This window comes from Wyeomyia smithii, chromosome 2 (genome assembly GCF_029784165.1).
Source record: "Wyeomyia smithii strain HCP4-BCI-WySm-NY-G18 chromosome 2, ASM2978416v1, whole genome shotgun sequence".
NCBI lineage: Eukaryota > Metazoa > Arthropoda > Insecta > Diptera > Culicidae > Wyeomyia > Wyeomyia smithii.
In genome coordinates this window covers 231,958,077-231,972,977 of record NC_073695.1, presented here as the reverse complement: position 1 = coordinate 231,972,977, position 14,901 = coordinate 231,958,077, and the positions used below count along the sequence as shown (strand labels likewise).

Here is a 14,901-nt window from a genome sequence, read left to right as displayed (position 1 = left end):
TAAATTTCATAAGCTTTAAGGAATAATCATGTTAGCGAACTTCGGTTATTAGGCTTAGTTTTTTTCTGGATTTAAGGCTTTGGTTACTATTTTAAACACAATTCATCACGGCCGAATGTTGATTCTCGTTTCACAAAATAGTGAGATAAAGTTTTGTCAATTTTTGAAACTGCATGAAACCCTGAAAATCCTGCCTCACAGGTTACGCTCTCGTGCACATTTTCAGAATGTCTGCGCAAATATATTTAAACTCAAAACTCTGAAGAAATTTTCATACAACGGCAAATTGAAAAAAAAAAACACAGACTCGAAAAATTTATGTTTTACAGACAAATTTGCACATTCAGCAATACTGATGTTAATAAAAACTTCGGTTGAGTCATGCATGCGTTACAGCAAGAAGATTGCTACACGCTATCAAGAAACGACGCATGTCCGTGTTCTCGGTTTTGAGTGTAGTACTCGTTTCTCCCCCCCAGGTAATTACTATTACGGCATTCGGACGGGAAAAAAAATACTCCCTATAATAATGTTTATTTATACTCAATCGAAATTTTCCAAAGAATGAAAATGAGGTGAAAAAAAAATTATATTCACGACCAAACGTTACGCTGTATTTTACTCTTATCTAAATTTTCTCTTGACAAAAATTAAGTCTACAATATTCTCAATGGTCATTGAGAAAATCACGTCTATCAAACGTTCTATTGTGCCGATCAATATTGAAGAATTGAAAAGTTTTACATCCAATAGTCCATGCCACCTGGTTAAAAACATCAATTCATCTGATTCACCGTCGAATTAAGCCCATCAAGAAGGGTATTAAATTTTTCCGCGGGAGATCGCTTGTGTAGACGCTAAGAATAGTAAACAAGCAATTTGTTAAACTTTTGGGTTTTCATTATTCTCTGTCTATTTACCATTGAATGTCTTTTGGATGGGCTGGCGTGGCGTTTCGCTACCAAAAATGGTGGTTCAGGATAGATGTTTCCGGGTTGCTGAAATGTGTAAAACTTGAGCAGGTTTTGTAGTTTTTTTTTAATCTGTTACCTTTTGCACTATTCTTGCTATATACGGAGCATTTTCGTAAGATTGTTGGTCCAAATTCTAGACAACGAAAAAAATACGAATAAATGAAAAACTGAAATATCATGCATGGTACAAAAGTGTATTATCTCTAAGTAAATCAAGAATATTCATATAGTCGCATTTTCGCAAGGATGGCTTGTTCGAGTTAATACAAAACTACAAACTACAATTTTATTTGCTAAAATTGCGTTTATTGGATATGTTATCATTTGACAAACAGACAATAATGTTTAACAATTCTTTGTCAAAACTTTCTTCAATAGTTATGCTCTGTCAAATTGCTGCTGCAAACTTCCCTACAGCTTGGTTTTCTATTGTTTCGGCAGCCGTCTGGTGTTGAATCGATTCCCCTTCGGTCTGTGAGCGTTTTTTGCCTTTTTCGGTTTTTGTGCGCGGTGAGGCTGCAATCGGAGAAGAAAGGAGAAGAGAGTTAATCTTGTTTGAAATCGCTTTGCAAAGGGACACTTTATATAACTTACCGGGTTAAAAACTATCAAAAATATTTTGATTATTAAACTTCTTATACGAAGGGTACGTCACACAAAAATTTAATCACGATTTTTATAACATTGATAATGAGAAGTACGTTACGTTACGGGTACCCCTCCCACCCATAAAACATTTTGAAAGATTTAGTTTTAAACATTTCCATCAACCAAAGTAAAACATTTATTGATTGCAATGCTCTAATGCAGGCCTGTCCAACCTTTATGACACGCGGTCCAAATTTCACAATCCACCACAGCTGCGGGCCAAAATTTTGAAAACTTTCAAATTTCAGCTAATTTTTAGATTATGTGCAACACACACAGCCCTGCTCTAATGCTTTGATGTCTGCCTCATTTTTCTGAGCAGATGCAAAAATTCTGCGCTGCAGAGTGTGATTTTAGGAATAATTGGCCCTATTACAGAAGACAAAGCGAGCAACTCGTCATGTCTCCAGTCACCGACAAGGAGAGTCAAATCTCGCGTAATTTTCCAAAGCGACCTATCTAACATTGAGAGACTCTCATTGTTTACTTTCTCTTTGATCAAAAAATATGTTATTTTTTCCATATTTCATAACACTCAATGCATAGTAAGCAAGACAGTATTACTATCTCTCGATTAAGGGGAAGAAAGCTTAGAAAATATATATAAGGACGACGTAATTAACGAAACAATGTGAGAGAGGAGAGAATCTGTCATTGTTACTTAGGTTTTTTTTTGTGATCTTTTGTGTAACGCGAAAGATAAAATTCCGCCCAATGAGAAGTCTGGAATCTACAAAATTGAATGCCAGGATTGTTCAGCTGTGTACATTGGCCAAACACGGCGCAAGTTCAAAGTTCGTTTAAACGAGCATAAGAAAGCTGTAGCCAACAAACGAGCCAACGAATCAAGTGTGGCAAGTCATGCTATTTCCCTCCAACACAATGTCGATTGGGACAACGCGAAAATTTTGAAAAATATTAGAAAATCGTCGCAACTTAATGCATGGGAGTCGATGCATATCATGACATCGGAACAGCCGCTTATGAACGAAGATGATGCTCCCATACTATCGCCTCTCTTCCACCTCACCAAACTGAAATTGTAACTCTCTCCTACTAATTAGTTGGACATCGCCCCGTAGATGGGTAACAGCTTACCCGAAACCGGTCGGTAAAAAAGGTAATTTTTACATTGTAAGAACCATAAGTGTTTGTGTCCCGTTTAATATTTATGTTACTTAGGTCCCTTTGAAAAATTACGCGAGAAATATTGTATCAGGGCAATGAGGTATTTACATGTGAGGAAGACGAAGACATTTGTCTGTATTAGTAGCGAAAAATAGGCCAAAATCACGAGCTTTGCGATTATGACGTTGATCTCGGTCAATGAGCTAATGCCATTCGAAACGGTACTCCTAATAGTCTAACGGCCCTGAAAAGCATAAACTTTTCAAAATTTGTGAAAAAATCTTTCAAAAATCTACCGAATATATTTTTTTCACAATGTTTTTGGAGTTCCACGTCATCACTATTAACAAAGGAGAAGTCCTTTAAACTTGAGACTTGAAACATCTCCGAACGATTCTATATTCCATTGATATTAGGGAACGCGAATGAAACTTGGCTAGTGACAGCTAAGCACTTTCGAGCACGAACGAGTGGAGCATTTTTGAAGACGAGCTACTCGTCCAAAATCCAGCCGACTCGCCATCTGTAGTATCAAAATTGGTCAGGAGAGTGACTCGCTCGTGGAATTTGTCACGTGAAAGATCGGTATTTTGCGTAACAATTAGCATAACTCTCATGGTCTCAACTTGCAACCCTGACTTTTCGTCAGTCCGCATACCGTTTACGAAAGGAAGTGGTACGGTTTTGCCAGAAAGACACACGATGTATTCAAAAACTCCAACAAATTTCTGACAGTTTAGAAACTTTCGTAGAACGATACAAAATGGTAAAAAACGAGACGTTTTAAAATGGTCGAAAACTCCCGTTTAAAATTTCACCTTGGTACTGCGATGCAAAATTCAATTCCCGAATAGCACCAACTCTGTTCCTCAAAGTTTTTTTGAACAAGAGGCAATAAATATAATATGAAAGATCCTTGAAACTAGTTGTGAATAAACGGAAAGGTAAACTAAACAATTTTTAAAATCAACTTTTTATTTCCAAATATCCTCTATGTGACGTCGCACAACTTCAGATCCCCGCTTCTCTTCCACTCCTTCACTTCACAAAATCGTCACTATTTTTTTAACTTCCTCCCCTCCTGATACGATGTGATTTAACTTCCTCCCCTCCTGATATGGATAACCCCTGCGCCCTGTTACAATTGCGCATTTCAAAGGATGGTGCGAAAGCACATCAATATTGTGAGAAAGCAGCGCAAGATTTAAAAAGGCTTGTAAACTGATCAACAGTTGTGCCGCGGCTATGACATAGAGATGAATGAAGTTGTGTATTAGACACGACTGCACGAATAGCGTAAAATCACGACAGCCTGTCTTATATAAGTGTATTATTACACATTTAAGTATGCTTGTTTGATAAGCTCTGATTAAAACGTAAGTTTGCGTCAAAGACACTACAATAACAAAATTTTTACAGATATGGTATTATTCTACGTGTTTGTGCACACGGAAAACGAAAAGTTCCCATTTTCATGTCGATTTCACTCAACAGCGTTGTTTCGTGCAGGAAACCAATTTTGAGTAGTTGTAGATTAGTTCAATAGAAGGTATATAGTACTAAGAGTAATAATACGTCAAAAATACCCAAGGTTTAGTTCAACCTTTTAAACTATGCCTTGGGTAGATTTCAGTTAATTTCATTCGATTGATTAGTTAAAAAAAGCGGATCATGTATAAAAATGTATAAAATCTATCTCAAACTTGCTCACCTAATTTCCCTTTTAAGTGCATCCGTTCATAGCTCCATTCTCACAATGCAATTTCAATCTTTTTCTTAATTTGCGGCTATTATTTAAAAACAGAAGCACAACAGCACGTTCTTCACTTAACATCACCAATTTAAAACCAAAACTACCAATATCAAAGAAATCTCTGCCACTTTCGCGAAATCAATTTCATCACGCGGGTTATGAATTTTCAACCAGTTTGTTTTTCATCCAATATTGGGTTCAAACTACTCAATGTTGACTTTTTGACAAAACACCATCATTGAGTAAAAGCCTGTCCAAAATAAATTAAGTTGAAATGACTCAGCGATAGCATTGCAAAACTACCCAAAACGTAAGTTTTATAAGGTGCATATCATTTCAGGTAGTTTGTACCCTCTGGTTGGGTAGATTTTGTTTTCCGTGCATATGAAAACAATATCGCACGCTTATCCTTGGGGCTAATAGCATGTGTAGGATAAGTACAACGATACACCGTGCCCCAGTGCTGAGTCGAGAAAATTTCCAGCTCGAAAAGATCCTCGACTCGATCGGGAATCAAACTCGAATATCACAGCCGTGTGGAAGAGATAGCCGACCGACATTGCTAACCACAGAGCCGCTGGACAACCATAAAGCAATTTTATAAAAAAGCCTCAATTCTGATGTATTTTTCAATTCATATTTTTGATTTGACTCTAACTTTGCAGAGATTTGACAATGACTGTATGGAAAAAATCATCATCGAACCGACCATGTACACTTTGTTTATTGACCCAGAAAAAATACCCATGCCAAATTTCAGCTAAATCGGACATGATTCAGGTGCCTCGAAGCGCTCAAAGTTGTAATTTTTTGACCCACGAAAATTTACCATGGTGAATCGATTTTTTTTTTACAAATAACTTGGAAATGGTGTAATCCCAAAAAACATTTTTTTTTTGCCGACAGTTAATCTTCTGGAACTTCGTTTTTTGGGCAACAGAAAGTTTTTTTTATTACTTTAGAATTGGCTTTTAAAATGACTCACAACTCGCTCCAAACCACATGTACATTATTTCAATGGTTCTTAGGCGGCATCCATAAATTACGTAACCCCCATAGGGGGAGCGGGGTATCCTTGGACGTGACGATTTTTTACATAGGGGAGGGGTGGAGGTAAGATCAGCTTTACGTAACAAAAAATCTCTGGAGAGACTCTCCAAACACGAGCATTTTTATCAAATTCTTCTACAGCGTAACGTAATTTTCATGGGGAGGTAGGTGTTGGCGTTACGGGGTTCTTGCCTTATGCAATTTATGGATGTCGCCTTAGGCATTTTAACCTATATTTTCATTAGAGTGGTTCATTTCTTTTTAGCTAGAGTGGTCTCAAAAACAATTAAAACTAAATTTATTGTTATTGAATTAAAAAACTATCTTAGTAGGAAACCCATATTGAAATTTTTTGTCCCATATTGAAAGTACCCGCATTACAGTCCCACTGCATAGTGGTACAAACTGCAAACATATAATTCTGCTCCAAATTAGTGTAAATCGGATAATTTTAGGCATATTGAAGTATGTCATTTAATGAACTAGACTAATGTTGTTTTTCTGTAGTATAATTTACGTTGCCAATGATACTGCCGGTTGCTGGTTGAATTTATATGTGATGGGACAAAATATGCGAGTACTTTTGAAATGTACCCGCATATTTTGTCCTATTTTGTCTTTTTTCAAGTTTTATAACGTAAAACCAATTCCATCCATGTTTTGTTGTTCTCAACAATAAACTTGTGGTGCCATGAAACTGTTATGGTCATTGGTTCTGGATGTAATAGCTGGAAATCCGAAAATTCACAGATAATATTAAATCGCCGTTTTCTCAACATGTTGTTTTTCATTATGGGACAGTTATCCGGGTACCAGCAGAGTAGTCCCCACTTAGCAGTAGCGACAGCGGATGGAAGCAGCAGCTTTTATTGCCCCGGGCCTTCCGATTCAAGCTCCCCCCCACCCTAGTCCTGAGGCGACCTTTTTTTTTGCTCGTCACCTTCCAGAACGATACCTCTAAATGTTTTAAGAAAAGAGGGCCTCACGAACAAGATTGCTCCAGCCCCCCCGCCGTCTTAATCCGGCCCTGAAACCAATTCTAAAGTGTTTCATATTATGCCCTTCGGTTGCCCAACAAATGATTATGTCTCAGAAGGTCAACTGTCGTCTAATTTTTTTTTTCTCGAGAGAACACCGAATCTTTAAGTTTTATGCATATTTAGGTCATTCGGCATCGAAATGAAAAATTCGGTTTTCCCAATTTCTTGTTCTCTCCCTAGGTAGATTTTCTAGGGTAAAAAAACACAACTCTAAACGCTTTGAAACACCCCTAAATCATGTTCGGTTGAGCTGAAAGGTTATTTTGTCACATGGCCGGTTTTTGAAGTTCGGCATGACCCCAACCGCTAACCAGTCTAATTTTCCTATAGGCTTAAGATGTCATTTTGTGCTAAGAATATTTTTTCAATCTCGACTAATTTTTGAAAAGGGTCGAAATATACGGAACTATCGTGGAATAACTAATTTATGTGCGCCATCCAAAATGTTCGAAATTATTGTTAGCACTGTTGTTCTAAACTGCACGAAAAATTACATTTCCTCTGATCAGCATTTTGTGTGATAGAACGTTGCAAGTTAAGCTGGGTTCTGTTGTCTCAGTTTCCTTTACGAACAAATCTGGTGGACCGCAGGGCAGTAATCTCGGGCCGATACTTTTCATAATTTTTTTCAACGACGCTGCTAGTGCCCTAGGAATAGGCTGCAGACTTGTTCACGCCGATGATTTAATTTTTTTTTAAAAATTCGTAATATCGAGGATTGCTACCGTTTACAGTCGCTACTGAACTGCTTTGTGACGTGGTGTAAACTAAATGCCTTGACACTGAGCACAGCAAATTGTGAAGTGATCATATTTCACTGGGCTCAATCACCGATAATTTTTACAACAAGTTTTTTGAACAAGTTTTTAACTTTGGCGAACCAGCGCACATATTTAAACAGAAAATTGCTAGGCTAAGTTCTTTTTAACTTTCAATTCATTAAAACAACTGTCAGATTATGTAAATTATTAAATAAAAATATATCACCATAAAACCCAAAACTATAAAAACGGTGTGTGGAAGTAATTTTATGAACTTAGAACTAATAATCGTGAGATTATGTTCAAACATTTATACAATTTCTAACATATATGAGAAAACTGGAAAACTGGATAATGAGAAAATTCTTTCGGCGCACCACTGATGTTATATCAAAGTTGAATCTTTTGGTGCTGAAATCGGATGAAAATTGCAAACTGCTTTATATCTATTCATGTTCCAAACTCTTTCACATATTACCCCGTAAAAACCCGGGACAGAACTTGTTTTTTGAAAATGCTCGTTCTCAGCACTGGAACGGCCGATTTGGGAAAACTTGGAATTTTATTCAAGGGGAATAGTAGCTCTAAGTTTTGGTAAAGGTGCCACCCCTCTGGACCCCTCCCCGTTTTCGTGAGACGCAAATATGTCTGTGTTTTTTTTCTTATTTTGTAAACAGATTAAGCAAACACTGGGAATTTTCATACGTATCAATTGCTCCTTGTATCAAATTATGTCAGGTAGATGAAATATGGTATGTAAGAGTGAATTTTGGAGTTTCTAAATTATTTCAGTACAAAATCACAAAACTACGTATTTACATAAAAAATCAAATACGTACTTTGGTGAATTCAAACTGGTATTTCTCAAAACATTTGCATGCTAAAATAAATATTTCATCGCGTATGGATTCAGGAGATCTACCGCAAAAATGTAGAGCTTAGAATTTGAAAAACGGTTTTGTTGTTTGAAATTTAAAAAAAAAATACGTTGATTTGTGATTTTGTACTAAAATTGTTTGGAAACTCAAAAATTCACTCTTACATACCATATTTCATCCACCTGACATGATTTGATACATGGAACAATTGATACGTATGAAAATTCCCAGTGTTTGCTCAATCTGTTTGCAAAATTAGAAAAAAACACAGACATATTTGCGTCTCACAAAAATGAGGAGGGATCCAGAGGGGTGGTACCTTAACCAAAACTTAGAGCTACTATTTCCCTTGAACAAAATTCCAAGTTTTCCCAAATAGGCCATTCCAGTGCTGAGAATGAGCATTTTCAAAAAACAAGTTCTGTCCCGGGTCTTTACGGGTTACTTCATTCTACCAAAAAACCGACGATTCAGGCATTCGTTAAAAACTCACACCAATTCGGTGAAATTTTAGGAAGCAATGTACGAAAAATGTTCACTTAACTTACCAAAGCATGAACCATTGCTGGGAATTGTCGAGGATCGGCCGATCGTTTCTTCATAATTCCTAGAGCATCCACGGATCGCTTAGCCGGAGGACTGCTGGTGACGTCATCGGATTGCTTTGCCAAATCTGTTACTAGATCCTGTGTTTCAGTGGCACAAAAATTATAATTGAAGTTGATTTCTGCTTTTCCGCTTTTCGCAACTGACCTGAGCTAATAAGCCGCAAACAAACACGAGCACAATCAAAAATACACGCAACACTGCTGTCATTGTTTTGTTTTATTTTTGTTTTCTGTGTGTTTACGTTTAGAAGTTAAAACTGACTGGAGAAATGCGGCTGTGGACTTACCTGCCACCTTTTAAATAGTCAAACAGAAGGTAAAATCCTGCATAATTTCACACCAACTCGTTGCGATTGGTTCCGGTTCGATTAGTTGAGGAATTAGACGGAAGCCGAGCTTTGGGGCGTGAATGAATGAAAACTGGCAAGACTACTAATGGAAGGGTAATTGCTAATTTTACAGTCAACTGTTACAGTAAATTATTGATGATTTCAGTTGAACAGTTGATGAGATTAGGCAAAGTTCATAAATATCAAGAGCAGATCTCTTTATTTTCAATTATTCATTAATCAATTATATACACAAATTCTGGTTTATTTTCTGAAATTATTGTGCAACAATTTAATCTTTCTAAATGTCGCTGTCTTCGTGGAGGAACTTTTAAAAACATCTTACTGGTAACGGAAATTTTGTTCCAAAAATTGTACGGTATCTTTAGTTTACGATTGGCCGACGCATAGACGCATATTTCGTTATCCCTCACAAGACTTTGCCGTTTCCCACAGATTACAAAATAATATTACATTTTCCGTTTGTTGAATGGGTGCAATAATATTTAATTATTGCATCATCTGCCGCTTTCCAGTCCTTCGGGTCCATTTTGTGACCTGAAAGAAATTATTTATTATACAGTTTTCGACTTATGGGTTTAAACAAAAATGTATATACCATCCATATACCTATACCTACCTATATCATATACCTCGTAATCCGCAATCTGTAGAGATGAAAAAGATAATAAATTCGAAGGGTTTTATTTTTTGTCAATTAATGCAGAAATCTAATGAACTTATACAGCTAAAACTTTCCACCATTATTTGACTTTGATCGAAATTAAAAAAACTAGTTTGTTTGTTACATGTGTTGATCATTCATCATTATTGTTTTATGCGCAAATGATCCCTACCGGGCAGGTTTTAGGGTCATCAGGTTTTGGCCTCAGAACAAATAAGAATCAATCGAAGGCGTTTCGATTTGACCTTCTTGAAATTGGAAAAATTTATCGTTTAGCACAATCTTAGTGTTAGTGTAATTTTTTCAGCCAAGATACGAGATCTCTTACTTTCGAAATTTGATTTTATCGGTAAGAATCTAATAAGTACACATGGAAAAATAAAAAAAATACTGACCAAGTTGTCATCTTCCCAACTATTCGGCATCTGCAAATTGAAAAAAAAAAAAAAAAAAAAAAAAACAGTACAAAACTTAGAGCACGCTTGAATAAATTCTCGAGTAGTACTCTCTCATCTGATTTTCAACGAGTAACTTTGATTGCTCATTGCTGGGCCCGAAATATGAATATTTTGGGTAGAATCTAATGAGTAGTATTTATGAACGTATGAAAATAATACTGACCAGATCATCAATTAATACCTGTAAATAGAAAAAATAGGGCAATATTTAAAAAAAAAATTTCGTGAACAATTCCTATTCTCTGATTCACCAAGTAATTTCGTTTTCACGTTTTTAAATTCGAATTTCAGAAAATGAATAAAATACTGACTCAGTCGGTTTCTGGTCAATTGAGTTGTTTAGCTATATTAGGTTTTTATATCTTCTGAAAGAGCTGCATTTTCTAAGCAAAACGTGATTTTCAAAAATTTTTTATCGTTGTCCTTCAATTTTTAAATCACGAATTTAAACTGCTCTAAATCGCTACAATGGCAGTTCGCCCATATACCAACTGTCATTGTGGCGTTTTGGAGCGATTTTTATTGTTCATTTAAAAATCGAAGGACAATGATATAAAATTTGGGAAAAAAACACGTTTTGCTCAGAAAATTATACTCTTTTAGCTGATATATAAAAATCGGAAATCCGTAAAAAGCTAAACAACCCAATTCTTCGGCAAATGCAAATTATTTCTGACAATATCCTATAAATATTATTCATGGGAGAATAAAAAAAGCATACCAACTCATCGAAAGGCCTCTCTATAGGTCCAGGGGGTTTGAGCTTTTTCTGACAATAGAACAAGATATAAATTAAATTAAATTATTTCAATATTTGGATCGCTTTTTTTTTCAATTCAAAAACTAAAAGGAAAAAAGTAACACTAACCTCCGCTCCTTGATCTGGCCTGTATAGAAGTACCTGTAAACGAAGAATAACCATAGTTCAGGGCAATGCTTTTTGCAAGTGTGAAAGTAGTTTTTAAAAAAATAATGTAATATACCAACATTGATCAGTGGACCAGTAGATTCAAGAGCCGTCTGCGAATGACTAGGACGGTGCTGCTGAAAATAAAAATGTGTGAAACGTTTTAAGACACATTCCTAAACACGAATCGATGGAAAAGGTCTTCAAGAATAAACAAAATTATACGTTGATGAAAAATGAAGCAAAGAAAATAGAACTAACCTTGCGAGTTTGATTTTTTTCATTGGCGCCCTGAAAAAAATATTACTTCTTTTATTTTTTTCTTATTTTCATGTAAGGCTGCTTTTGCGTCTCTCACTTACATGAGCTTGGATGCTCCAAATGGCGCACGAAGCGATTAAAACTGCAAAAGTCACTTTCATGCTGTCACAAATACTTTCTCTGTTGAATCTAACCTGTGGGAATTCTATTTAAATACGTAGCCAGAAGCTATCGGTTCCATTTAGAATCTCCTGATGGATTGGATTGATTCGATACAACAGTTACACGATTCGCCATACTTTATCGGGCGATTGTTGCACTAATTTATAATCGTTCACTCGAATTCTCGATGGTTTGAAATTTTAATACGAATTAATAATAAAATAATAATTACGAATTAATTAATACTGCAACCACTTTTGCAACCAGGAACATTCATTCCAGTTATTTGTATACTTAAATTTGTTGCAACTTTTTTCGAACCCAATAAATTGATTAATCTAACAAAATAAATCCGAATATTTATTTATGCTTCATTGGTAACTTCAAAGTGTAAAGTAGTGCTTTCTTCATGACACTAAGTTTAGGTGGACTGTCTATTTGCGCGAGTATATTGGGAACAATGCATTTAAGGTCAAAATATAAAAGTGTCATTTGCTCGAACAACCAATTTTGCAAATGTTACAATTATGCGGTTATGGGCAGTAAATTAGCATTATAATCTCTAACCAAAGAACGTCTTCAGTACAAATTAGGTACATTGATATACAGTTTTACAGATAAGTTGATCACATTTATTAAAGTTAATGAAATAAAGTTACATTACGCCCGCGCTGAAGCTTTTACGCCAAGCTTGTAAAGCTTTACAATACGATGCTTTGAACCGGTTGAGGAGTGCTTTTTTGGCTCAGACAGTCGCATTTCTCTTCATTATTCTCCCGCAGCCCTACGGGTGTGTTGCCAGATTCATTGATATTTCTTTTGTTTTTTTTTTGGTTTGTGAGTTCAAATAAAGGGTCTTAGTAGAATTCATTCAATTTTATCGTAGCACGTTTTTATCACATGACTGTTTTAGATTATGTTCGTAAATTGAAATCTTCAGAAAAACACTCAAAATGAAGTTTATTTTGGGAATTGTAAGATTTTGCTTCTGTGTCGCTTGAAACGTTATCTGTTAGGTTTTATTCTTAGGGTAGTTTCTCTAGTTCAATTAGATAGATGCTAAGATTACGATAGACAATCTTAGATCACTTTTAATAACTGCAATGCAACACTACTTAAACAACTCTCTGGAAATAATGTGATAGCCTTGAAAAGATTTATTATGGCCACTGGAGTAGATTTACAATAGGCAATACTCATACAAGCTGGTAATTGGTCATTTTTGTCTATTTTATTTGGGCATTTAGTAACAAGTAGTAGTGGATTAAATCGCCAGTATTTCATACAGCGGCATGACTCGAGAAAAGCGTTTCATAATTAGCTGAAAATTTTGATCTCTTTTTGAACAAGTTATAGTACTCAGACAAACTTATTTTGAATGCTGCTACAGCTGCAGCTATCGTTATCGTCCCAGTCCGCGCAAATGACATGTTGGTGACCTTTAAGAGAAGATTCATATTCGTATGAAGAATATGTTGGAATGCTGAAAAAGCGTCGAAAAGGCAAACTTAGTAATTGTCACAACTTTTAGTAATTGTCACAAAGTGGTTTGTTAGAAATTTACTACATTTACATATTTTTAACTTGGTGATATTCATAGGAAAAACTAGAAACATTTCTATTTTTTTTTAAATTGTCACCGCGAGACATATTTTTATCAACACATTTCATGAATATTTTTCGTGACAAAGTTCTAAAATAAAACATACTATTCGTGACCAACTCACGAACATTGCTATTTTAGTGTTTTTTTATTTCGTCGATGAAATTTAGAAATGATTGAGTGTGTGTGTAAGTTTTTCTATAAGTAATAACATAGAAGTTTTTCTATAAGTAATAACATAGAACAAGTGAAAATTTCGATGAATGCCAAGAGCTATTTACAAATGCAATCCTATTTTCATGGAGAAAGTATATCGCCTACCCCTTAAAATTTTCACGCGCCTCAAAAAAAAAAATAGGTTTTAGATAGTATTTGTAAAATTTTTAATATTTCAGAAACATGAAAAAATAATTTTGTTGATCTTTTAAGGCAAATGTCTGTTAATAAGTGACTCCTGTTGTAATCTTGCTACGAAGTACATGGAAGTTTTCAGGGAAAATGTCTAAATCATATTATGGTTTAATTTTATAATGGACTACTTTCGCCGCTTCTAGCAAGTATTTCCCCAATTTTAGTGAGCCAACAAACTTCAGGTGTTCGTCACCAAATATTCTTGGTGATCATTTCTTGATTCTTCAATAAAGATCAACTTATACGGGGACTTATCTGAGACAATCCCAATCGAATGTTAGTTTCAGGGAATATGTAACCTTATTAAATTGAACTATTTTTTTTGTTACTTGGTTAAAAAAGGATAGTTACTAAAATCTCGCGGAACTTTCAGAAAAATCACATATTCTTCAATAACAACATTTGGCACATGTTTCCTTACAAAATTCACGGTGATTATATAGCAACATTTGTTGGTCAAAGCACGATGTTTACTTTTTCTGATTTTTATTTAAACCAAAAGAGATGATTACCAAAATCACTGTGACAATGTTAATAACTTATAAGTTTTTTCAAAAGGTCACGAACTCTATTAAACAAAACTTTTGTCAAATATTTTCTTACAAAAGTCACAGTGACTAACTGGGGAAACTATTTCTATAAAAAGTCACTGCATTTGTCAGAAAAATTTGAATGTACCTCTTAATTTCTTGATGACTATTCTAAGACAAAAAGCCATTTGTTTTACAAGTGAGATGATTTCGTCTGTGACTTTTTAGTGAAAAATAAATAAATTGTAGTTCAATGATCACGGAAACAAAATAAAAGAAATATTTGTTTTTGATCATAGGTTTAGTGTCTTTTGTAAGAAAATAAACACAAGTTTTTCTATAAAAAGTAATGGTTACTCAATTACAAAAACGAATTCCATATTATTTTCAAAACGTTCGGGGGACAATTGTAAGGAAAAAGTCCTACTTTATTTGTGACTCTTGTGCGGATTGGGGTCACTGCTTTCACCAACCACTAACAAAATGATTGGTTTGAGCACAAGCAGGATCTCTAATAGACCAAAAAATGCATTCCCGGTTAGCTAGGTTTAATATTCTGTCGACTGTCTTAGGCAAAGCAAGCATTAAGCGAGTAATCAGAGGTCGATATTTGCGTTTTAACAAGGTTTGATAATATTCAATAGTACAATAGTTCGAATAATAAAATTACAATTTTCTGCATTTGGGCATATGCATAGATGATTTTCCGATCAAT

The 14,901-nt window shown here is 35.1% G+C and overlaps 2 protein-coding genes across 3 annotated transcripts; both read right to left on the bottom strand.

The window, feature by feature from the left end:
- Positions 1–524: 524 nt before the first annotated feature.
- Positions 525–9,107, bottom strand: LOC129725576 (uncharacterized). Its single transcript, XM_055681577.1, has 5 exons — positions 8,986–9,107; positions 8,781–8,918; positions 1,051–1,107; positions 921–998; positions 525–857 (listed from the first exon to the last, which is right to left on the bottom strand). Exons 1-5 carry the CDS (start codon positions 9,046–9,048, stop codon positions 777–779), a joined length of 417 nt encoding a protein of 138 aa, XP_055537552.1. The 5' UTR covers positions 9,049–9,107; the 3' UTR covers positions 525–776.
- Positions 9,108–9,366: 259 nt separating this feature from the next.
- On the bottom strand, positions 9,367–11,677 carry LOC129723236 (uncharacterized). 2 transcript variants are annotated; one of them, XM_055677323.1, is made up of 9 exons: positions 11,582–11,677; positions 11,481–11,510; positions 11,300–11,356; positions 11,181–11,213; positions 11,034–11,081; positions 10,476–10,493; positions 10,250–10,279; positions 9,810–9,837; positions 9,367–9,727 (listed from the first exon to the last, which is right to left on the bottom strand). In XM_055677323.1, the coding sequence occupies exons 1-9, from the start codon at positions 11,639–11,641 to the stop codon at positions 9,627–9,629; spliced, it is 405 nt and encodes a 134-aa protein (XP_055533298.1). In that variant the 5' UTR covers positions 11,642–11,677; the 3' UTR covers positions 9,367–9,626. The 2 variants fall into 2 exon arrangements, with proteins under 2 accessions (XP_055533298.1, XP_055533299.1); XM_055677324.1 differs by having other exon boundaries at positions 11,300–11,353; positions 11,582–11,674.
- Positions 11,678–14,901: the final 3,224 nt, after the last annotated feature.

What these genes read in the sequence shown, in the direction of transcription:
- LOC129723236 (XM_055677323.1), bottom strand. Translation starts at nt 11,641, where the DNA reads ATGAAAGTGACTTTTGCAGTTTTAATCGCTTCGTGCGCCATTTGGAGC. An exon ending in CTACTGGTCCACTGATCAAT is followed by an intron (nt 11,214 to 11,299) that starts GTTGGTATATTA and finishes CTTCGTTTACAG; the next exon opens with GTACTTCTATACAGGCCAGA. An exon ending in GGCCAGATCAAGGAGCGGAG is followed by an intron (nt 11,082 to 11,180) that starts GTTAGTGTTACT and finishes TTCTATTGTCAG; the next exon opens with AAAAAGCTCAAACCCCCTGG.
- LOC129725576 (XM_055681577.1), bottom strand. Translation starts at nt 9,048, where the DNA reads ATGACAGCAGTGTTGCGTGTATTTTTGATTGTGCTCGTGTTTGTTTGC. An exon ending in TAGCAAGAATAGTGCAAAAG is followed by an intron (nt 999 to 1,050) that starts GTAACAGATTAA and finishes TACACATTTCAG; the next exon opens with CAACCCGGAAACATCTATCC. An exon ending in CATCCAAAAGACATTCAATG is followed by an intron (nt 858 to 920) that starts GTAAATAGACAG and finishes TACTATTCTTAG; the next exon opens with CGTCTACACAAGCGATCTCC.